The sequence below is a fragment of the Xyrauchen texanus genome, chromosome 3, assembly GCF_025860055.1.
Source record: "Xyrauchen texanus isolate HMW12.3.18 chromosome 3, RBS_HiC_50CHRs, whole genome shotgun sequence".
NCBI lineage: Eukaryota > Metazoa > Chordata > Actinopteri > Cypriniformes > Catostomidae > Xyrauchen > Xyrauchen texanus.
In genome coordinates this window covers 44997023-45020950 of record NC_068278.1, presented here as the reverse complement: position 1 = coordinate 45020950, position 23928 = coordinate 44997023, and the positions used below count along the sequence as shown (strand labels likewise).

At 37.5% G+C, this 23928-nt stretch overlaps 1 protein-coding gene across 2 annotated transcripts; it reads right to left on the bottom strand.

Annotated features, from left to right (window-relative positions):
- Positions 1-2013: 2013 nt before the first annotated feature.
- On the bottom strand, positions 2014-22309 carry cchcr1 (coiled-coil alpha-helical rod protein 1). Of its 2 annotated transcripts, XM_052105174.1 has the most exons (19): positions 22105-22309; positions 21277-21544; positions 20974-21132; positions 20803-20878; positions 20540-20647; positions 16752-16846; positions 16547-16661; positions 14830-14940; positions 14504-14644; positions 12950-13060; positions 12270-12376; positions 9968-10080; positions 9744-9819; positions 8641-8762; positions 8385-8552; positions 8135-8233; positions 7572-7723; positions 7366-7495; positions 2017-4381 (listed from the first exon to the last, which is right to left on the bottom strand). In XM_052105174.1, exons 1-19 carry the CDS (start codon positions 22166-22168, stop codon positions 4305-4307), a joined length of 2292 nt encoding a protein of 763 aa, XP_051961134.1. In that variant the 5' UTR covers positions 22169-22309; the 3' UTR covers positions 2017-4304. The 2 variants fall into 2 exon arrangements, with proteins under 2 accessions (XP_051961126.1, XP_051961134.1); XM_052105166.1 differs by lacking the exon at positions 14504-14644 and having other exon boundaries at positions 2014-4381.
- Positions 22310-23928: the final 1619 nt, after the last annotated feature.

Below are 23928 nucleotides of genomic sequence, written 5' to 3'. Positions count from 1 at the left end.
GGTTACGAGCAATGTTACTTATCATTGAGGGAAATGTAGTGTGTCTTTGGGAAATTTAAGGGCTTGTATATTCAGCAAAGATTGCTTAGTAACATCACTAAGGAGCAACCAAAGATTGATGAATTTCTCTCTGCAATACACACACACACACACATCACTGAAATACAAGTTGCACTCCTTCTATGAAAGTTCTTGAAAGGTGACTTTAAAGTTTAATGGATACACTGCAGAGATGCTCTAAAAGCTTAAACATATCCAGGACAAATATGACAAGAAGGACAAAGTGGTTAAACACACACACACACACCTATTATTTACCATTTTTAAAGCTGTGAAAATGTACAAGCTTCCCTTGAAAATGCTATAATTAAATCATGTTCAATGACTGGTAAATACCTGCAATCCGATCAGTGCAATCTCAAATAAAGCGCAACAGGTATATAAATATATAAATATAAAAGAGCCTCTAAAAATATATAAAAAGCAAAAGATCCTAAAGGAAATTAAAACACATTATACCACACATACACAACAGTTCACTGCACGATACAGCTCCTTAATATTGCATTCAAGTAGTGTTTAGTGCTGCTATTGCTTTTGGATAAAAAGTTTTTTTAATCTATATGTTCATGTTTTCATTGTCCTGAAACATCTGTCCAAGGGCAACAGTTCAAACAGGGAGTGTCCGGGGTGAGATGGAACTTTATGTTCTGGGCATTTTTGAGGCAGCAGGAACTGTAAAGGTCTTCCAGGGAGAGGAGAGGGCAACCGATAATATTCTGGGTGGTGATGACAACCCTCTGGAGCGCTTTCCTCTTTGATTCTGTGCAGCTGGCAAACCACACACAGACACAATAAGTCAGTATGCTCTCTATGGAGCAGCGGTAGAAGGACAGAAGCACTTCTTGGGTGAGGTGGTTCTTCCTAAGGATCCTCAGGAAGTAAAGTTTCTACTGTGCCTTCTTTACCAGTACTGTGGTGTTAGTGCTCCAGGTTAGGTTCTCCTCTATGTGCACACCCCGGAACCTTAAATCTGTGGACCCTCCCCACACATTCCCCATGCTGAAAAGGGGCTGAATACTGTATCAGTTTTATTTTTCCTGTAGTCTATTATAAGCTCCTTGGTTTTGGTGGTATTGAGGACCAGGTTGTTATCCATGCATCACACAGACTTAACACACTTCTGTTGACTTTTTCAATTATTTGTTGATTTGTCCCCTCCACTCAAACATAGACTAAAGAAAGTGAAAGCTGCATTATTCATTACAACCAGAGTTATTATTATTTTGAATTTTAATTTAGTTTTTTTCCCCTACATTTTAAATTTGTCCATTCAATTAATTTCAGTTGTACCTAAAATGATGGGTGAAATACATTTAATGTTATTAATTAAATACATTTAATGTGTTTAATACATTTACTAAATGGTAATATTAAAACATTTAATAATGCCCATAAATAAAAACAGAAAAGATCAGATACCATAAAAAAAAAAGATTATTCTACTGCACTTCACACCTTTCAGTCCTCCTGTCCAGGTGTTGCCTAATACCTTAAAGTTAACATACATTTTGTTTATGACAAACTCTCCTTGAGCTTACGTGTTGTTCTTTTCACATTATATTTAGTATGAATAATAGGTGAATAGACTTCACCCACACTTATGTTCTTCATTGAATTTTCAGACTTTTTTGCCATTGAAACAAGCGCCAGCTTTACAGGTAACAAGCAGGTTATGCTACAATTATGTAATGGACTGAGTTGTACAATTTCCATGGTCTATTTCATCCATCATATTAGTTTAAATATCCCTACTATGTAGCATATTTGATTTTGTCTCGATAGTCAACATTTTCAGTTAGAAATGGCTTTGTGTAGTAATGTGAGTCTGATAAAACATTTGTTCTATTTAATAATTTGCAGAGTTGGGGAACATACTTTCAAAAGTGTACTTACATTATTGATGTTTCTGGAAGAGAGTGGCAGAGCATGTGTGGCAATCTCTTTCCCACACACACATACAGCACGGGCACACGGGCGAGAGAGAGAGAGAGAGAGAGAGAGAGAGAAAGTACTTTGAAAGAGTGCGCGCTGCTGCTCTCAGCCAGAATAATCAAACGTAAGGACATATATGCATTAAAACTGATGTGCAGTATCAAATACACAGAATATATAATGGTACTAACTGTAGAGATCACATCATTATGAAGACAAGCCAAATCCTAGACATTTAGATGCAATTTTTTTTTTTCAGGTCTGACGTTATGTTATTTGTCTGCTTGTTCGTTTGTCATTGCATCACAAATGCCATGGACTCGGCTGGACTTAAAGTCCTAAAGGCTCAAGTTCGAGTCAAGTCCGAGTAAAAATGCATCTGAGTCCAACTTGAGTCAGAACTTGAGTACCCCAACTCTAGTAACTTGTACTTTCCCATGTCCAACCATTACATTTCAGACCCAACTAACTTCACAATTTTCTCATCAATAAATGTTTAATATGACCAAAGGTGTGATATATAATCACTGCTATCAGAAATTATAAAACACCTTTTTGATGAAATATCTCAGCTAAGAGCTAAAAGGAATGTGTCTGAGGACTTTTTACATGATAAAATAGATAGTTCCAGTCCCGCATGCTGATGGCTTAATATAGCATTGAAACCATGCTAAATAAATACACAGTATAAATTAAACACCTATTTACCATTAGGGTTCCCTGGTATACCAGAACTAACAAAATATTGTGATTTTAAATGGTACGAAATTTACTCTACTATAAATTCTCCTCCCTCCCTAGTAGGTGGTGATATGCACAAAGAATGCAAATCGCCAAAACCAAAAGAAGAATTTTTAAGTGAAATTGAAATCTGACATTTATTTTAAAAAAAGGAGTTAAATAATTATCTGTTTCTCACCCACACATCATATCACTTCTTTTTTATATGGATTACTTTTATTATGCCTTAATGTAAAGTTCTGGCCACCATTCACTTGCATTGCATTGACATCCAGAGCTAAAAATATTCTTCAACAAATCTTTGTTTGCGTTCAGCAGAAGAAAGAAAGTCATACACATCTGGGATGGCATAAGGGTGAGTAAATGATGAGAGAATTTTCATTTTTGGGTGAACTAACCCTTCACAGATATTGTGACAGAAAAAAATTACTACTGTATAGAAAATTTTTATATTCGAAGTGATAGCAATAACACTACTAATAACAATAATTTCATAATAAATGCTTTTTTAAAGGATAATTTATATAATTGTTTATTAGAATAACAATTATTAGTTTTATTATAATTATTATATATAAGCAATATCACAAAAGCAAGTGAACTGAATATGAGAATGCTGTGATTCACCCATTGCAACCTTGTGCCAAAGGTAATCAGATTTCTTCATGAATGTTTTCATTTATACTTTGAAGCTCTGTAGTGCAGCATTTTATTGGACAAAAAACAAAACAGCAAAAACAGGATTTGTAACTGCAAAACTTCATGCAATTGTCCTTTCTGCGTACTTTCAGAAGTAATCTGAGGCCATTTAATCTGAGGCTCAAATTTAGTATTGATACCGAGGTACCAGGGCTGGTACTGTTCTGAAGCCAAAATTTTAGTATCAGAGTATAAATTAGGTAGGTTTACATATAAAGGACCATATCTGCTAGCAGAAGAATGGCACTTAATATATTTTATAAAATAATGTTCTAATGAAAATTTGCATTATGCCTAATAATGGTTTTTAGCCATGACTATACTGACAACTGGTTTGAATTGCCTCAAAATTTGTAACATTAGGGATGACATATTAAAGAGATTAATTGGATTATGTTCAGCCTTTATAAATTCAGTTGCATCCCTGCCCATCTCTACATTTTTCCCATCACCTTTTAAACATCTATGCCTCCTCCTGTTTTTTCAATTATTTCAACGGTTCTGAGCAATATCAATTCGATAGCATGACTAGATGTTTTAGCAACATAATCCACACCATCAGATTTAAACTGACCAATGGCAGCTTCTAATACACTTACCAAAACTAATCTGATCTCAAGGAGTTGGGATGTTTAAATATAAACCAATAAATACATCCATTTGTAATCTTGCAAGCCATTTGAGTTTAAGATCTGCCAACCCCATTTTACAATAATCTTCTTTATTAAATTATAAAACAGACATCAAACCCCAAGATTGGGGTGGAACAGACCAGCAAAAAATATGTGTGAGAGAAAATTGACTGGTGTGTTCAGCACAATTCTTCATGTGTGTCAGCACAAGAGGGTGTTTTGTGTCTCATTGGAGGCCTAACCTTCCTCATCATCCTCTTCCTCTGAGCTGCCCATCACTGCAGCACTAAGAGCCTGCAGCTCCCCCAGCAGACCTGAGATGGAAAGAGGCAGGGTAAGAAATAAAGTAAAGCCCGCTATACACTGCAGGATTTTTACAGTCCTTTAAGATTGTTGCTTGTCAGACTGTACAATATGAACGCATTAATATTGCAATGGCACAATATGCAACATTATGTCAGACTGTACAACACACATCATTATGTCAGACTGTACAACACAACTGTGGTCCCAATCGTTACGGGAGCGTTGTGGAATAGAAGCGAAACGGCGAGATTTGCTGCCCTCAAGGAGCTTTTCTTCCTGAAAGTCAGGACATCAACATTTCTGTTGCTCTAATACCACTCAAACACAAGCACAGGCTAACATGTAAAAAGAAACAAATTTTGTCATACAGGACTATAATAAACAGCCTGATCACAAATACAAAAATTACAGATGTTGATAATGAACGTGGGAGGTAGCCGACAGCAATAATTAGCTACCACAAGCAAATACAGTATTCACTGCGGAAATATTGAGACTTTTTAAGACCTCTATTAGATTAGTAACCATGCAAAAAATTTAAGCCATGCAAAAATTTTTAAAATTCATAATATATTGCGCTTGCAAATTCCCTATGGATAATGCACAAAACTAATTGCATCCAATTGGATCTGCTGATTTGGATTTAAACGTCCTATAAATACTTAACAATATAAATTCTTCAATATCAAACTATTATATGAATCATAACTAAAGAAATGTACAGACGTTTAAAGTAAATTTATTAAAAGTAAAATAGTAATTAAAACTAGATAGGTAAAATGTGAGTGGTGCTTGCCGTGGCAAAACTCGTCAAACAGCATGTTATAACTTGAATAGAGCAAAAATTATGGTCATAAATAAATCAACCCAGAAGTCTGTACGATTTTCTGGTGGAGAAATATGTGATTTGTTACTCGGTTGCTAGGGTAAGCCCATGTGGTTGCTATGCAGTTACCAAGGTAATACAATACATGGCTCCTTTCCATCCTGAGTGAAATAAGTCAACCCGGAAGTCTGTAGTGTTTTCTGGTGCAGAGATATGTGATTTGTTGCTCGGTTGCTAGGGTAACCCCATCTGGTTGCTAGGCAGTTACCATAGTGATACTAATGAAGTCTCCTTGCCATCCTGGTTGAAATAAATCAACCCAGAAGTCTGTACGATTTTCTGGTTCAGAAATATGTGATTTGTTACTCGGTTGCTAGGGTACTCTGTTTAGTTGCTAGGGAGTGGCTTGGCAGCTGCCAATCATGAAACTGCAAAGGCTGCTTGTCAGTATGAATGATATAAACCAACTCCCATGCCTCTGTGACATTCAGAATGGAAGATATCCCTCTATGGATTTTGGTTGCTATGGTGCTCGACAATGGTTGCTAGGGAGGGGCTAGGAAGTGTTGAGGTGATTCATGATTGGCTGTTTGTTGCCCAGAGTCAAACGAGACCACCCTTGTGTTTCTATGACACTTCTATCCGTAGATATCCCTTTGATCTCTTTCATTAGAAGTCTATGGGACTTGTTGCTAAGGTGCTCTAAATTGTTGCTAGGGCGTGGCTTGATAGATTCAAAATGATCCTGAGAGACTGATTGGTCGTCTGAGTAAAATGAGCCCGCCCCCTTGTCTCTATGACACTGTGATCCAGAGCTATGTTCAATACAAAATCCCTATGCCATTTCATTTCATGGGCCGTCCTACACCATTGTAAGTCAAAAAGTCATAGCACACGTGTCCTCAATAGGCCGTTCGATTTGACACCTCATTCGTGGGTCTACACCAAACGGTGCGGGACGAGTTAGGTGCCGAAGTTTTGTACGGAGATATAATAAAAATAAAAAAAATAAAAATAAAAATAATAAGTATGTGAGATTACAATAGTGATGCTTTGCAAGCACCACTAATAAAGTTAAAATAAAATGTAAAGAAAAAAAAAACGTGTTGAAATGCAATCATTTATTTATTTTCATTTTGTAAGCTCTATATTTATTTAATTCAAGGAATAATGATTTCATAATGCTGAAGTGTTACACTTTCTCCAAGTATTTTCTACTTAATTATTTATTAAACCCTTTTAGATAAATTGAAGATGAAAAATCATCAAAAAGAACTTTGTGAAAACGTGGGAAATGTTGCAAATGTTGCTATGGTGCAGACAAGGGATGGGGGCATGAGTACTCGAGAACTCGGATGTGGCAGCAATGATCGATCATGAAAACGATGATCTATAGTGACCTCGCATGATGTGACATTTCACTTTAATCCAAATCCAGTGACAATTACCTGACAACTAAACAAAGACGTGCGTTGGGCATATTCTTTCAGAGTTGAACAGCAAATCTTCACATAATGATAAAATATGATGCATTATATTTTGAATCTTTTGTACATTTTGTAACATATTATTTTAGAACAGTCTGTAATAATGAACAGATGATACACTGGAACAACAAGGCACAATGCAGCAGCCATAGACGTTTGTCAGACATGTTATTAAATATATACAGTTATGAACATGTAACTCGACAAGTATTCAAGTAATGCCCATCCCTAGTGCAGACGTGGAGCAGGTTTCTTTCCAAGTGAATTGGGGTGTGAGAGAGGAGCAGACTTTCTCATCTGGATGTCATAATAGCGGTCAAACTATATGGCTGCAATGCTAAATTTCTGACACTGCCAGAACTTCGTAGGAGGCCAAAGATCATCGCAAAGGCTATTAATCGGCCGTCGGTGAACATGTCACCCTGAATGTCGCAAGACTTCCGATATTGCCCTACAATGAAAGAAAACATTTAGGATTCCCGAAATTTGTCTCTGACACCAGAATCGCGGCCAAAATCATACAGTATGATGAAAGCATGAATTAAATTTGATTGAATGAATGAATGAATGAATGACATAGCCAAAGACTTTGCAATATTATAAACATTAATACATATCAAAGTAAAAAAAAGCATGAAACCATAAAATGCTAATTTCATGAATGAGTAGGTTTGTTTACTTTGAGGTGCGGTAGGATTGCTGCTCTCAGACTGATGATGATGGTCTTGTTTTAAGGTTTCAGTCGTCTGGATGGCTGATCTTCTCAGTCTCTTATATTCGTTCATCAAACCCTGTTCCTGAACAACTGCCTACACAGACACAGAAAAATATAAAGTAAAGAACAGATGCAAGAACCAAACCTTATTGTGTGTGTGTATGACTCACCAGGAGAAGGTTGCGGTCTTTGTCCTTGTCTTTTAGACATTTCTGCAGATGCGCAATCTGTGTGTGTGTGTGTTCTGTTCTTTCTTTCTCTGCCTCTTTCATGTGCTCTTTCTCTCTTTCCACCTGCCTCTGTACCTGCCGCAAAGCAACCACTGCGCACACACATAAACACACAGGCATATAAAACAGAAGCAGTGTGTAGTGTCTTGTGCTTGATTCAAATTTATACATTTAGTTCCAGTCCTCTAATCTGACTGGACAAGCAACATTCTAAAAGAGTTGATATTTAGTATTACAGCACTGGGATTCTTCACTGTTTTTATCACTATGCTTGTCTGTGTTTGTGGTGCAACAGTTGCACTTCTGGCTTCATTTGAAATATTCATTAGCAGAAAAAAATAGAAGAAAAACAAATACTTACTTAATTCAACACGTTTATCGAATAAACCATTATCACACTTCCAATCATGCTGTTGTACTACATATTGGCATGGCTGGGATTAACAGCAGCACCATGGTGTATAAATATATACCATTACATATGTATTTGTATGTATGTGTACCTGCTTTTGTGTGCTCTCTTCTTGCTGTGTTGAGTTGTGCCTCCATTTCACTGACCTTCGCTGCACAAACACTCTCAACTTCTGATAACCTGTGAAACACTACACATTCACAATTAGCTTTTCACATCTTCATAAATAAGCACTTACACGCTACACTCAAGCCTAGGCAAATATTAGACATATACACACAAGCAGATCCTCCTCAACTGACTCAACAGTGGCATAAGGTATTTAGAGATTGTTAATACACCTGAGTCACACTGTTGCTGTAGTCTCTGGGCCTCAGTTCGGACCTCCACAATGGTCCTCTCCTGCTCCTCACATTGTCCCTGAATTTCCATTCGGCTCAATTCTGATGCCTCCAACTCCTCCTTGCTGAGTGACAGAGCTTCCTTCAGATGTCTGACCTCTCTCTCTCCTGCAGCGCATGCATACACATTATTTCAGCTACTCTATTTCCTTCTTTCTATAGAAGTTGTAGCTTTAGTTGGGTTTTGTATACATACGCTGCTTCTGTAGCTCTGACAGGGAGGCCTGGATTAGTTCTGGTGTACGTTTGAGCTCCTGTGTGAGTTTATCTCTCTCCACGCTCAACAGTGCAACCTCAGTCTGGAGACTCTTAACAAAGCTGAATCAGAGAGATGTTAAAAATCACAAACCTGACAGTCAAGAGGGATCTTATGATTCTGCTGAATACCAAGGACCCTGCAAATTGTGTTTGCTTTTGTTATGAGTGATGCCATTTTAGTGCTTTAGTGGATTAAAGTGCAACACATGGAGCACTCCCAGCTCTCGGAGATCTTCCAGGCCCTCGCCAGCCTGCACCTGAACAGCAACAAACCTTGTTTGAGCTCTGCCAGGACCAGGATCACAGGTTCTTTGAGATACTGTGGGCTCAAGCAGAGGACCGGAATGCAATTGGGAACCTCCTTGGCCAGGAGATAGCCACAGTTCCCTGCCCCCGCCCACGCTCCTGAAGATGGGGGCGGATGATGTTGTTGAGGCTTTCCTTGATCTCTTCGAGAAAACTGCAGAGATCTGGTGCTGGCCGCGTGACCAGTGGGCAGCCAGGCTCCTTCCGCTGCTGTCTGGGAAAGCCCAGCTCGCTGCCCAACAACTGCCGGCGGCTAATCTCCTGGCCTATGAGGATTTGAAGAAGGCCATCTTGCAGTGGGTGGGTCGGAGTCCGGAACAGCACCGGCAGCTTTTCCGGACCTTGAAGATGGGGAAGACCGACCGACCGCCCATTATCGTTCGCTCAACAGCTCCGGGACGCGTGCGGAAATTGGCTTCTGGCGGGGGCCCACGACATCGAGGGAGTGTAGAGGATTGTGTAGTAAGGACACAGGAGGCAGGTTGCTCCAAACCAAGGTAAGACTTTTTAATAAGTCACGTCAGCACTTACAGCTTCACAAGTAACAAAGTCAAAATATATTATTTTTTCAATAATTTTCGATCAGATAACGGGGTAGGGCTTGACCAAAAACAATTGAGAACCAATGAATTAAAAGAATCACTCAAAATGTAAATAAATTATGTCTTTTTCTATCATTTAATTGGCTGTAATTAACGAGAGCTGCTGCCTGTTAGTGTTTGTGTGTTTCTGTACCTCTCCGAACCTGCTGGCTCTGGAGATCTTGTAGCTTGTCTGGTTTTCCACAGAGCTTCTCTCCTTAAGAGCAGCCCTGCAGACAAACAAATCACATACATTCAAACTGAAACACACATACATACCCCCACCCCACACACACACACACACACACACACACACACACACACACACACACACACACACACACACACACACACACACACACGACACTCTGTACTCACCATGTACTGTGTCCAATCGTTTGGCAGCGAATGCAATTCTCTGATTCAGCTGACTTACACTGGACTGAACTGCTTCCATCTGACCCATCTTCATTTCTACGGCTGACATCACCCTTATGAGATAGAGGCAAAGAGAGATAGAAATAAGAGATACAAAGGGACAGATGTTCTGACTCAGTTTTTTTTTACAATTCCTGACATTTAATCATAGAAAAAAGTCCCTGTCATAGGTTAGTTAGGATCACTACTTTATTTTAAGAATGTGAAATGTCAGAATAATAGTAGAGAGAATTATTTATTCCAAGTTTTGATAAAATGGGGAGAGTATGGAGACAACTGAAATTAGCTAGCTTACTGTCATTTTAATCCATTAATAAATGCAAACAGAAGAGGAGGAACTGCAAAGAGCCATTGCACTTCTAATAGGACTGTAATATTGGTCCTGATGTTGCGCCTATCACAGGTTGCCACCGGTTCCGATCCGAAAGCGAATCGTCATGGGCTTGTTCAAGCTGGAAATCCTGAACCAAGTAGTGGGGAAAACGTTCGGTCTTAGTATAAGGACCTTCCATCGATGGAAGTCATTCAACCAACTTTTTTCATCTACAGAACAGGGTATGGCTAATTTAAGTTTGTGTAAAGAAAAGGCAATTATATAGGTTGAACAATATAATTTTTTCATTTGGTCATTTTTTTTAATTATTTAATTTAAAACAGGAACTTTTGATGCCATTTTTTCAAAAGTAATCTAAACAATAATTTTACAGAATTGGGCTATGTTAGTGTTCCAAAAAAAGAACACATATGTTTTCTCTTAGTATTGGGTATTAATTTTTTACTTGACTTTGTTGTCTTTAAGCAACTTTGCCACAACTTTGGAGGAATGCTTGGGGTCATTGTCCATCTGGAAGATCCATTTGCGACCGAGGGTTAACTTCCTGGCTGATGTCTTGAGATGCTGCTTCAATATATCCACATAATTTGGAGGCTTGCAAGCCTCACACTTTTTCCTCCAACCATAATAATGATCATTATGGACAAAGATAAATTTTTGTTTAATTAGACCAGAGGACATTTCTCCAAAAAGTAATATCTTTGTCTCCATATACACTTGCTAATTGTAGTCTGTTTGTAGTCCAAATAGAATCTTGTCTACCTGTTTCCTCCAGCATCTTCACAAAGTCCTTTGCTGTTGTTCTGGGATTTATTTGCACTTTTCGCATCAAACTATGTTCATCTCTATGAGACAGGATGCTTTCCTTCCTGAGCAGTACGATGGCTGCGTGGTCCCATGGTGTTTATACTTGCGTACTATTGTTTGTACAGATGAACATGGTACCTTCAGGTGTTTGGAAATTGCTGATTTCTTTTGATTTTCCCATGATTTCAAGCAAAGAGGCACAGAGTTTGAAGGTAGGCCTTAAAATACATCCACCGGTACACCTCCAAATCAGTACACCTCTTATCAGAAGCTAATTGTCTAAAGGTTTGACATAATTTTCTGGAATTTTCCAAGCTGCTTAAAGGCACAGTTAACTTAATGTATGTAAACTTCTGAGCCACTGGAATTGTGATATAGTCAATTAAAAGTGAAATAATTTGTCTGAAAACAATGTTTGGAAAATGTACTTGTGCCATGCACAAAGTAGATGTCCTAAATGACTTGCCAAAACTATAGTTTGCTAATTTGAAATCTGTGGAGTGGTTAAAAATGAGTTTTAATGACTTCAACCTAAGTATATGTAAACTTCTGACTTCAACTGTAGATATCCTGTGATGGTAAACTTAAATAGATATGAAATAATCATAAAAAATTGAATTTATGTTAAAATAAAATAAACAAAACTTCAAATAAAAAAATGACATTCTCACATAACTCAGGTCCCTAGAGACCATATACACCACTTTTGGTACTTAAACCATTATAAAGAAAAAAAATATTATTTGCTAGTTTGGCATTTTTTGATGTCACACTATATATAAGAGATAGATTGAGGAATACTACAGAGGTGTGGACACAACTCCAACAAATTTATGAGATACAGGGGTGGATTGAGATCCTGGGTCTATAAAGACCTGAGGACTGCATTTAAGGGTTAATGAAGATGTAATGGTTTTCAATTTTACAATATACTGTGTTTCATAAACCAAAATCACTTTGTGGTCATTTTAGTTTTATTTTGAGATAGTTTTGGAGTCTTAAATGTATCTTATTTGGCTGTTTTTCTGATAGTTTTATTCTTTTTTTAATTTGACTAAATTGTTGTCATTTAGTTTTTGTTTACAATAATAAGTGTGCTACCTATGTGTGGTTTCGCTGATATCAATCAGTGATCCCTCTGTGTTCTTATTCTGCTCTTTCAGCTGAGCATTCTCCTGTACAGCACTGGCCAACTGCTGCTGTACTCCCTAGACACACACAAATCAAGCACACAGACTGTCAAACACACACCTGCCAGAGGGCCCTACAGCAGAAGAGCTTCAGTACTGTTACTGTGTAACACAGCTGATCAGCAGCTTTACATATGGTGAGTAATCATGGCTGAACAATATGATGCTAAAATAGACTACCTTCTCAGAGTCAATGCTGAACAAGCTTGAACCTTACAAAACTTAATCTAACCTGCACAGATTGTAATATAGCAGAAATATAAAGAAAAAGACAGAGAAGAGAGAGTAAATGAGGAACTGGTGAGGGTTATGGGAGTAAAACTGATGAAATATCAAAAACTGAAATGCTGACCTTTAAATGTTATTTTCATAAAATTAAAAGTAATTAATTCTAATGGAAGCACTACAAATGTCCCTTTGAAACTCCACCTACACTACAGCACAGATCCAAATGTTACTGTCCCTACCCCAAACTAAACTGATCACACCACACCACACCACAACTAACCCAGAACCCACTACCATACCTGATCTTAACTGACCTCACAACCCCACTTGTGTCCATTTATGGATATGTGTATGCCAGTGTACCTGAGAGTGTACATGCTGAAGCTCCAGCTGAGCTGTTTTATCCTGTAGTTGGTGCTGGAGTACATTGTTCTGTGACTGCAAACACTCAGCTTCTTGCTGTAGAGCAGAAACCTACACACACACACACACACACACACACACACACACACACACACACACACACACAGTAGTGTTTCCATGTTTTATGGGGACTTTCCATAGACATAATGGTTTTTATACTGTACAAACTTTATATTCTATCCCCTAAACCTAACCCTACCCCTAAACCTAACCCTCACAGAAAACTTTCTGCATTTTTACATTTTCAAAAAACATAATTTATTATGATTTATAAGCTGTTTTCCTCATGGGGACCGACAAAATGTCCCCACAAGGTCAAAAATTTCAGGTTTTACTATCCTTATGGGGACATTTGGTGATAAATACACGCTCACACACACACACACACACACACACACACACACACACACACACACACACACACACACACACACACACACACACAGTCACAATTGCAAGCCCAGATGGTGTGCGAGTGCTGTATTCTGTGCACCTGCATTTTTCTGGTATATATATGGCCATGTTCACATAGCAGAAGAATACGGTTGTCAGTCCTGTTTTGAGTGCTTAATATGGTTACGTTCGCACACAGGTAATTTATTTAAGAGAGTGACGACCGCATTCAATAACCGCACTAACACCTGCAAATTTTCAGGACTCACAATCATATTTTTGGCAAACCTGTGCTGTGTGAACGGAACCGTACTGGACAATTAGTTGTCTGTCACATCATATAATGTGAGATATGAGCTGCGTGTCATCCGAAGATCCAACCGCTGTCTTTCACCGAAGCCACTAGCGATTGTGAGTCGCGTGACAAATGCTGCACTCTGCACTCAGTTAAAAAGCATTAAAAGCCACTGTTGGTTAATAATGATTTGAAGAATAAAATAAGCCTCATTTGGACTTGTTTATTTAATAACACAGGGTCAATAATGATAAAACATGCCGGTGTTATGGACGTCACCATCTTTAATATTTACTTTAGTCACTGTCACTATGGATACAGCTGTTAAAATAGGTTTGTCACTTCGGTTGTTCGTTCATTCATACAGCATTCAAGCCACTACTATAACATATTGTATGATCAGGACATTTCAAGACTCACACCTGTAAGTAAATGCAGGTGTCAATCACAAACACTGACTGTGTGAACGTAGCCTATATTACCATTATAATTATTATCATCAATTTCACAACACAATCCATGCAAATGTGTTTCATCAAGCAACGGTTTTGTTTGTAAGTAACAGCATTTAGTGTCAGATGTCAATAAGAGATGCTTTGCAGGTCACTCGCCATCACAGTGACTGACAGATGAGCAAAATTACCCACTACAAACAACTGTAAATTTTATACCCTGAATCTAAGATGCAAAATTTGTAAAATGTTGTGACATGTTGTGTATTTGTGTCTGTTCATGTGTGGTGGTAACATATCCTTCTGATATAATGTAGTGTTGTGTAATTATGTCTGTGTGTGAGTTTACGTTACCATATCGTTTAGCTGTGTTTTCTCTGTGTGGAGTTGAATGTCTCTGGTCTGTAATTTAACAAGCAGCGTGAAAACCTTCTGTCTCCAAACACTCAACATCTGCCCAGCCTTACTGCCAGAGTACAATGGATCAGACTGCACCTACACACACACACACACACACACACACACACACACACACACACACACACACACACACAAACAGTAAGTACTACTACATGTACTTATAAACCGCATGAGGCCCCCAAAACATTCTAATCAGTCAGGCTCTGATGATCATTCCCTCCCAGGTTTAGACAGATGTGTGTGTGTGTGTGTAATCTGACCTGTTCGCAGAGCTCTTTCTCCTGAATGGCCAGAATATCATTGGCTGCATTCACTCGGACATTCAACAGCTGTACAGACAGAGACATGCCTTCCTTTTCCTTCTCCAAATGCTATACAAACATTCATAATACAGTTGAAGTCAGAAGTTTACATACACCTTAAGCAAATACATTTAAAACAATACAAAAACACATTCACCTCGAACCATGATTTATATTTCAGTGATTATTATTATCATTATTTTGACATTTATAATTGTTTTTATGTCTCTCATTTTTGTAAGTAATTTTCCACCTGCATGTTTAGATGGATACTTGCATGACGGTAAATGGAAATGTGGTTACTTGTAAATATATCCTTTTTTTTTTTAATCGCTTTGTTAATTTAATTGCTTTTTTGTTCCATTTGGAGTGTAATTTCAATTTAGACGTGTGTGTGTGTGTGTGTGTGTGTGTGTGTGTGTGTGTATATATATATATATATATATATATATATATATATATATATATATAAAATGGAGGTGTAACAAAACAAATTTATTCACAAACATGATGTATTTTCCCAGACAACAAAAATCCCGACCGGTAGCGAACGCACAGAAGTAGTAAGCTCTTTTCCAAACTTTCCTGTTGTAAAGCAATCTTTTTCCAGTTTCACTTGAATTTTTAGTTAAAAGAAATAAAAAAAATAAAGCTCAAAGTTTGAAATCAAGGTTTCTTGCTTTATTGTGTAGGCTTAACCCTAAACCTGATTAAACAAAAGTACCCCATAGTGCTACATAGCATCAAAACAGCGGTAATACCAGTGTTCGTCAGTTTGAAGGTAGGCCTTAAAATACATCCACAGGTACACCTCCAATTAGCCAATCAGAAGTTAATTGGCTAATTGTTTAAAGGCTTGACATAATTTTCTGGAATTTTCCAAGCTGCTTAAAGGCATGCTGACGGTCAAGGACAAAGTGACTATACTGATATTACAGGGGTATCAAACTTAAAAAACTAAATAAAGTGCCACTCATACTTGCTGTGAAGGGGGTCATTTTTCCCTCCAATCATGTATCTGTCTTTGTTTATATATTTTTTTATCAACGCTGAAAAGAATTTAGTATGAGATAACTTGCAATTGCGTGACTGTCTGTCATAATCAGAATAATCGGAATCAGTGCTGGCTAGGTCAATCAGTCGTTTATAGAACTGGATGGGGATTTTTGAAAATGCTTTTATAGATAATGCAGAGGACATTTTCCATTCACAGTTAAGAATCTATGCAATTATAATTTTTTATTAAAAATAATAATCCAGTGTAAAATGTCTCAATAGGGATATAAAATGTTCTGAGACTGAAATGCGGATGAATGGAGGATTCGATTTTCAGAGCGTCAAGCACCCCCTGCAGGAATGACACTGTGTCTCACAACACAGTCAATGGCTGACAATGAACAATTTCAGTCTGTAGGTCTGTTACCCACAAAAAACTTTCGTATGAATTTAGAAAAAAAGAATTACAGTATATCACGTGTCATATGTGGAGTCAGTATAGATAAAGGCATACATAGAATTGATCAGACCCCCCACATTTTCAAACCAAATCTACACCATTGCTTGGAACTGATATAAGGATCCTGCAGTCACAAAAATGTTTTTATTTAAATGCCACAACATACTCAAGCTGATGCACTGATCGTATTTTAAAAGGACTGTGTGCATTTACACACACCTTTATCTGTTGTCTAAGCTCTTCCTCTTCTTTTCTCTCTTTGATGTTGCTGCCAATATATGTGCGCAATTTCTGCATACACTCTGACTGTTCCAACAGTGAGCTGTTCAGAACACTGCACAAACAAAAATAATTTGAAATCAGGTAAACAACTGTGAAAGACTTGTCATTTAGAACCTGTTAATTTCAGTTTTTTTATACTCACCTCAGCTGATTCCTCAACTCATCTCTCTCTGTTGTCACTTCCTGGAATTGGGCCCTCAGTGAGGTCACTTCATATGCAGCATCGCTAGTCATGCTCTGATAGTCAAAGTGGTTTAGGATTAGATAAACTCACATACAAGCTCATGCCTGTGTGCAAGTCATTTTTGCCTCTGTGCACAAAGACTTGTGTGTACAGTGGCCCCATGAAGTATTTGGACACTTAAGCCACACTTAAAAATATATTAATGTCATTGCATTAAATAAAAAAAAATAGCAAACTAGTGGAAAATTATAAAACAAAGACATACTGTTCAAAATTAAGATCAAAATATTTAAACACCCTGTAGGAAATTAAGGTTAACTGACACACACATCCACTAAAAGTTGCTTTAAAATAATAACAATTTAAAAAAAGAAAAGAAAAATTATTTCTTAGAAAAGGTCTGACATCTTTTTCTACACCTAGGTGGTACTAGGTACTGGGTAATTTTTGTTAAGCAACACACCTTGATTTCAAACTTTAAACTTTTTTTTTATTTAAACAAAATTTTTTAATGGAACTGCCCAAAAATTAAGTGGATAAAAAATGTTATGTGTGTTGTTCAACATTTTGAACGATGGCTTTACAACAGTTGTAAAGGACAACATCTCTCTGGCAAAGAACTTTATCTGTGCATTCTCTATCGGCCGGGTATTTCGTTGTCCGGGAAAATACATCATGTGTGTGAATAAATTTGTTTTGTTCCCTCCTTCATGATATATATATATATATATATTAGGGCTGTCAATCGATTAAAGTTTTAATCGAATTAATTACATGGTGTCCCGATTAATTAATGGCGATTAATCGCATATACAAATATTTACGTTATATATATATCATATAACAATAATTCAATATATAATGATTATACATATTTATATCAATATATAATTATACATAGTTATCTTTAAGTATTTAAAAATTATATATATATATATATATATATATATATATATATATATATATATATATATATATATATAATACAAAATATTCAGATAATTACAATGCATTACATTCCTATAGCAGAAGAGTTAATCATTGATAAGACCATTCAAAAAGCAGCTTTAGATTGTATTGTTTACTACCATATTATTGATCATAAGTCAATCATTGGCATACAGTTCACAGCAATCCATATCACAAGTGAATTTGTCAATCAGTTCGAGATTTATTATGAGGGCTTGTTTAAGGACCTGGTCAATTTCGTCAGACATGCTTGTGTAGCGTCTAGGGTGCGTTGTGTCATAAACATAAAATGTTTAGGTCACTGTGTCAACTTAAAAATAGTTTAATACTCAATCTTTAAACACATCTTGAGATCCCTTAGTTCGGATTTGCGCTCCATCAAGTGTTTTGAACGCAAGAACGTAACGCATGTTTGTGTTGTTCTGCCTACTTAAGTATTTTCTTCACTGTATAAACTGTGCATTGCTCATACAGCTGATATATATATATATATATAAAAATCGCAATATCCAATTACATGGGAAAACCCTGGGCTGAGGGATTGATGAATATTCTTGCTTTAGTGATTTTGCATTGAAATTTTTATTTAATTATTTAAACTAAAAACTTAAATCAAATACATTTCCAAATTCAAATTGCACTTCAAAAGAAATGAAAAAGCAATTAAAATAATGAAGTGATCAAAAAAATAACCACGTTTCCATGTACCGTCATGCAAGTATCCATCTAAACATGCAGAAGGAAAATGACTTACACAAATGAAGACCTAAAAACAATTATGAATGTAAAAATAATAATTATTATGATGATAATCATCACTGAAATATAAATCATGGTTTGAGGTGAATGTTTTTTTTGGTATTATTTTAAGTTTTAAATCACAAATGTATAGGCTGCAGAGTTGCGTTTACAATGAACTTCTCTGTAGAAATAAAGTGAACTGAACTCAAAGCACCTTAAGAGCTGAGATGCCTTAGGTCATCTGTAGCACTTATAGATGATACTGTTCTTGCAAAACATAAACAAAAAAATTCAGAAGAAACAAAGAAAGAGTGAGAACCTTTTACATGTGTGTGCCACGAGACTGCAGGCCTCCGTACAAACATACATGCGCATAGACGGATTTTCTGTCATCTGTTCTTAAAAATATAATAAAGTGTATTTCTTCAAGCGCGTGTCTGTCTCTCTACGGGCAAATTATTTGTAATATTAATATGATAATAATAATAGCCTAATAATAATAATAGTATTGTTATACTCTGGTAAGGAGGAGGGCGGGACCGGGCATGTGCCATCACTAATCAGGCTAATCAAGCCCACGAGAGGGATAAAGGTGGCCGGAGGAGGCAATTCAGCAGAGAGAGAGAGAGAGCAACAGGCAGCTGCCCTGTATGCATTTGTGTTATATATCTTTTGCTTTAAGTTAATCATTAAATGATTATTTAAATTGTCAAGCCGGTTCTAGCCTTTTCTTTTCCCTTTTACCCGCTTACAGTGGTGCCAAAACCCGGGAAGAAGGAGGGATGCGCCATAGTAGAGTTCTCGCCACTACCATCCACCCCAAAGAAGCAGCCGTGGCCATCCGCCCGGGGACTGAGGAGCCCGGTCGCCTGAAAGCAGAGGAATGACCGCCGACCGCGAGGGGAGGAGGGGCTCCCTACTGATCACCTGCAGCGGTCAGGGCGCCAGGGGCGGAGGAGACCCCTAACGGCCGCTAAAACGAGGCAGGGTCAAATATAAGACCGCCGTCTGCAAGTGGGAAGGGCTCACTTCTGACCGCATGGAGCGGGAGAACTGCTGCCAGGGGCGGAGGAGACCCCTACCATCCACCAAAAGGTGGCAGGGTGTTCCGTCGGTCAGAGAACAGGTGAGTACATTTTTTTTTTCTCTCTCCTGCTATCGCTCCATGTTGGCCTTCCCCTCTTTTTTTTTTTTTCACCTGTCTGACAGTGTTTACATTAATCTCTCACTGTCCTTTTGTCTCATAGCATCTGTCCATAATCCAGCTTCTTCTCTGATGACACCTGCTCAATTTACTGGGGGTCCTGTGACCCTGCCCACAGCTACACATACCACACCCATCCAAGCTCTGCCATCTTCCACAGCTCCTCAAACTACATCTTTCAGTGATCAAAAAAATAACCACGTTTCCATTTACTGCTCCCCGGCCTGAAGCAAAGGAGAGAGGATTGTGGCATGGAGGAGGGCGGGCCAGGCTGGGCTTTGATGATGCACGCCCGGCCCCTAATCAGACTAATCAAGCCCACAAGAGGGATAAAGGCAGTTTTAAATGAACAAAATGCTGGTTTTTATGACACATTCAGAATCATTACTGCTTTTGCCGGTGTCCCTGTGGATCGCTTCGTGCGTTTGCTTGTAAAAATTATATTTTAAAGGCTCAGTATAACAGTTTAGTATTTCTCTGCAATGTAGAACAGTGTCAGCAATGTTACTTATACCATTCTTTCTCAGCCCTGGAAATCAAACAATTTTCTGATGTCCCCCAAAAAAAAAAATATATATATATATATATATATATATATATATATATATATATATATATATATATATATATATATATATATATTAAAGTAATTAAATTAATATCATAAACATGTGACTAGTCAACTAATGGCTTAAATTAACGCCTACTAGTCCACTAGGAAAATCTTTGGCTGGGGGCAGCCCTATATTTTACAATGACATTCATACATTTTAAGAGTGGCTTAAATGTCTAAGTACTTTTTTGGGCAACTGCATGTTTAATCATGCCTTACCTGTTCCTCTAATTTTTGTTGCAGTCTCTCTGTCACCTCCTTTGAGTCCTGTAACTCCTCCTTCAAACACTGACGTTCTAATTCACACTCTTTTTTTAGGGCCGAAAGCTACATGCACACAAAATCAGATTTTTTTTAAAGACCTGAATCAAGTCTTATTTGTGAAACTTGAACAGAATAAATATGTGTAAATAATTTGTAAAAAATTGCAATTGTAACTGTCCCATTGAATTGAATGAATTTAAGAGTGTATGTGTGTTTACCTGATCTTGACTCATAATGAGTTCAGCCTTGCAACTCTTCAGTTCACCATGTAATGCATCACACTCTATACAGTGTCTGTAAACACACAAACCACTTTTATTTTAACCGATATACAGATCACATAACCCTGAGACTAACAGGCTAGTTCAGCAGTCAATGAGTATTTGTACCTATTTATTTGGCTTTGCTGGTCTCTGATCTGCTCTCTCAGACACTCCACTCTTCCTCGCAGATGCTCTATCTCTCCTCTCAACAATTCCTTCTCTTCCCTTAATCTTTCAATCTCTTGCAGCAGGGGTTTTGAGCTGCTCCTCTCATCTTCTGACAGTCTGAGTGAGAGATGAGAGAGATGAGAGTGATGAACAGATAGAAAAACCACTGAATAAAAAAATATTCAGATTCACATCCGAGCTGATACTGCTCCAATGGTGGTAATGGTGGTTTAAGGTAGTAATGCTGTTGTGTTTATGTACCTGGGGTCAGACCGATGCAGTAAAATGTTCTCGCTCTGTTGTTTGTCATGGATGGAAACCCTTGACTCCAAGCCAGCAGTCTCAGTAAAGCCAAACCCCTCCACACTGAACTTAGCATGGGGTGGTGCTCTGAAAAGTGTAGTTTGAGGAGCTGTGGAAGATGGCAGAGCTTGGATGGGTGTAGTACATGTAGCTGTGGGCAGGGTCACAGGACCCCCAGTAAACTGAGCAGGTGTCATCAGAGAAGAAGTTGGATTATGGACAGATGCTATGAGACAAAAGGACAGCGTGAGATTAATGTAAACACTGTCAGACAGGTGGACAGAAAGATAAAATACACAAGAAAAGCAAAGCTTATTCTCTTTCTCAAACACACAGCAACATACAATACGACTAATATACAACAAAAAGATAACGATAGCAGATAATACACACATCAGAATAACATTAACTACATATTTGATACCTTTTAAGAGCATCGACTCGTTTGTAAATTAGTAGTTGACATGTCAAGCCATAACAGTAGAGCCATGCTTAATCTAAAACAATTTTTTTAATTCATGTATAATTAATATACGTGCATTTTTTGAGCCGATATGGACTGAGAGACTAGATGTAATAGTTTGTGCTTTTAACAATTCATTTGTCACAGCATCGGACCATTTCAATGAACTGCAAATCATCTAAAAAATCAAAATGGTGAAATATAACTTGTTTATTTATTTTTTTAACTCAAATATTGTTTAAAAAATATTTTTTATTTTTCAACTACCCATTTGTTCACATTGCTCATTTGTATTTTTATTAGGTATATTTATGTTTGTTTACCTCCGTCAGGCGCTTTCATGAAGTCCGACGGCGAGTTCAATCTCTCTGCTCTCCACAGGTCCATATTAACAACCAAACCTCCAATTTGACATAAAAACTATCAATTTAATATGATTAAACGTTACACTGCACTGTAAAGTAATGTTTTTGTGAATGTTTCACTTTGTTTCCAGGAAGTGCGCATGTTCCCCGCCATTGAGTTCAAAGAAACGCTTGCAGTTGTCATGGTAGAGATTTCCGGTCGGCGCGAGGCAGCGCCCACTACAGTCCCTATCTGGGGACTTTTCTTAAAGGGATAGTTCACCAAAAAGTGTAAATTCTCTCATCATTTACTCACTCTCATGCTATGCCAGATGTGTATACCTTTCTTTATTCTGCTGAACACAAACAAAGATTTTTAGAAGAAAATTTCAGCTCTGTAGGTTCATACAATCAAAGTGAATGGTGACTAGAAATTTGAAGCTCCAAAAATCACATAAAGGCAGCATAAAGTAATCCATAAGAAGTGGTTACATTCATATCTACAGTAGCGATATGATAAGCGATGGTGAGAAGTATTTTTTTTTATATGTCGTATTGGACACACTGACACATAGCAGTGTGGATGCGGCATCATTCAAAACACAATAGTTTTCAGTTACCAATGCCATTGTAGAAATTCACTATTCAGTCAGCCGTAATTCATTTAATCCACGAGTGAAAGTGTCCAATAACAGGGTGGTTACTGAGATTAGGCAAGTTGTATTCGGCAGGTCATGTGATCCAACATGGCTTCCCCCATGTGCGGTCCGCACCATGTAGAAAAACCCCTGCTTTTATTAGGTAACTGATATGACAGGAGGCTTCATCTTATATGAGCGTTCATGATTTTATACACATTTCAGAATTACTATTAATTTATTTAGGAGTAAAACTTTTTTAATGAGGAAAAAATATTGAGTGCACCTTCTGAAAGTTAAAGTGGATATTTATTGTAAAAATTACTTAAATATTGATCTGTTTCTCACCCAAAGTGATTGTATCCCCTCAAAAGACAATAATTAAATTAAATCACTGGAGTATTATGGATTACTTTTATGCTACCTTTATGTGATTTTTGGAGCTTCAAAGGTCAGATCACCATTCACTTGCATTGTGTGGACCTACAGAGCTGAAACATTCTTCTAAAAATCTTTGTTTGTGTTCTACAGAGGAAAGTCATACACATCTGTGATGGCATGAGGGTGAGTAAATGATGAGATCTATTCATTTAAACATAAAAAGGTGGTTATATATTTTCATGTATAAAGACCCATTTATTCTGTGTGAAAGAAAAGTAATAGAAGGTCAGCAAGATATTCAGTAAAACATTTTTTATTCTGTAAACAGTTTTTTTACTGCTATGCACAGGGCTGTAAACAACAAAGACATTTAAAACATACCTTAGGGAGTGGTATCAGGCCCATTACAAGGCCCACAGGTCCACCAGGGGAGTCTATGAAGATTGAGATACAATTTTAGAAAGTTTACACTCACTCTGATTTTACCGAATTACAAATAACACAAATTTCAATGTGGCAGGGCGGAGGGCGGAGCCGGCCCGAGAGGGATAAGGCCGAACGAAGATGGCAGTGTGTCAGAGACAGTTAAGGACAGCTGTCCTACACCTGTGTGTGTTTGTGTCTTTTTGGTTCAGTTTATTATTAAATTATCATTTATATTATCAAGCCGGTTCCCGCCTCTTCGTTTCCCCCAATACCTTTACAGTCAGTATAATAATTCAACTCGCTTAAAAACAAAATTAAATCAATTGCTCTAAATGGGCTTATGCAATAATTGAACACA

Bases quoted from the DNA above. Each gene is read 5' to 3' on its own strand.
- cchcr1 (XM_052105174.1), bottom strand. From the start codon at position 22,168: ATGGACCTGTGGAGAGCAGAGAGATTGAACTCGCCGTCGGACTTCATG. The intron at 20,879-20,973 runs GTACAAATACTC...GTGTGTTTACAG, and splicing joins CAGCAAAGCCAAATAAATAG to ACACTGTATAGAGTGTGATG. The intron at 8,763-9,743 runs GTACAGAAACAC...TCTCTGATTCAG, and splicing joins GAGCCAGCAGGTTCGGAGAG to CTTTGTTAAGAGTCTCCAGA.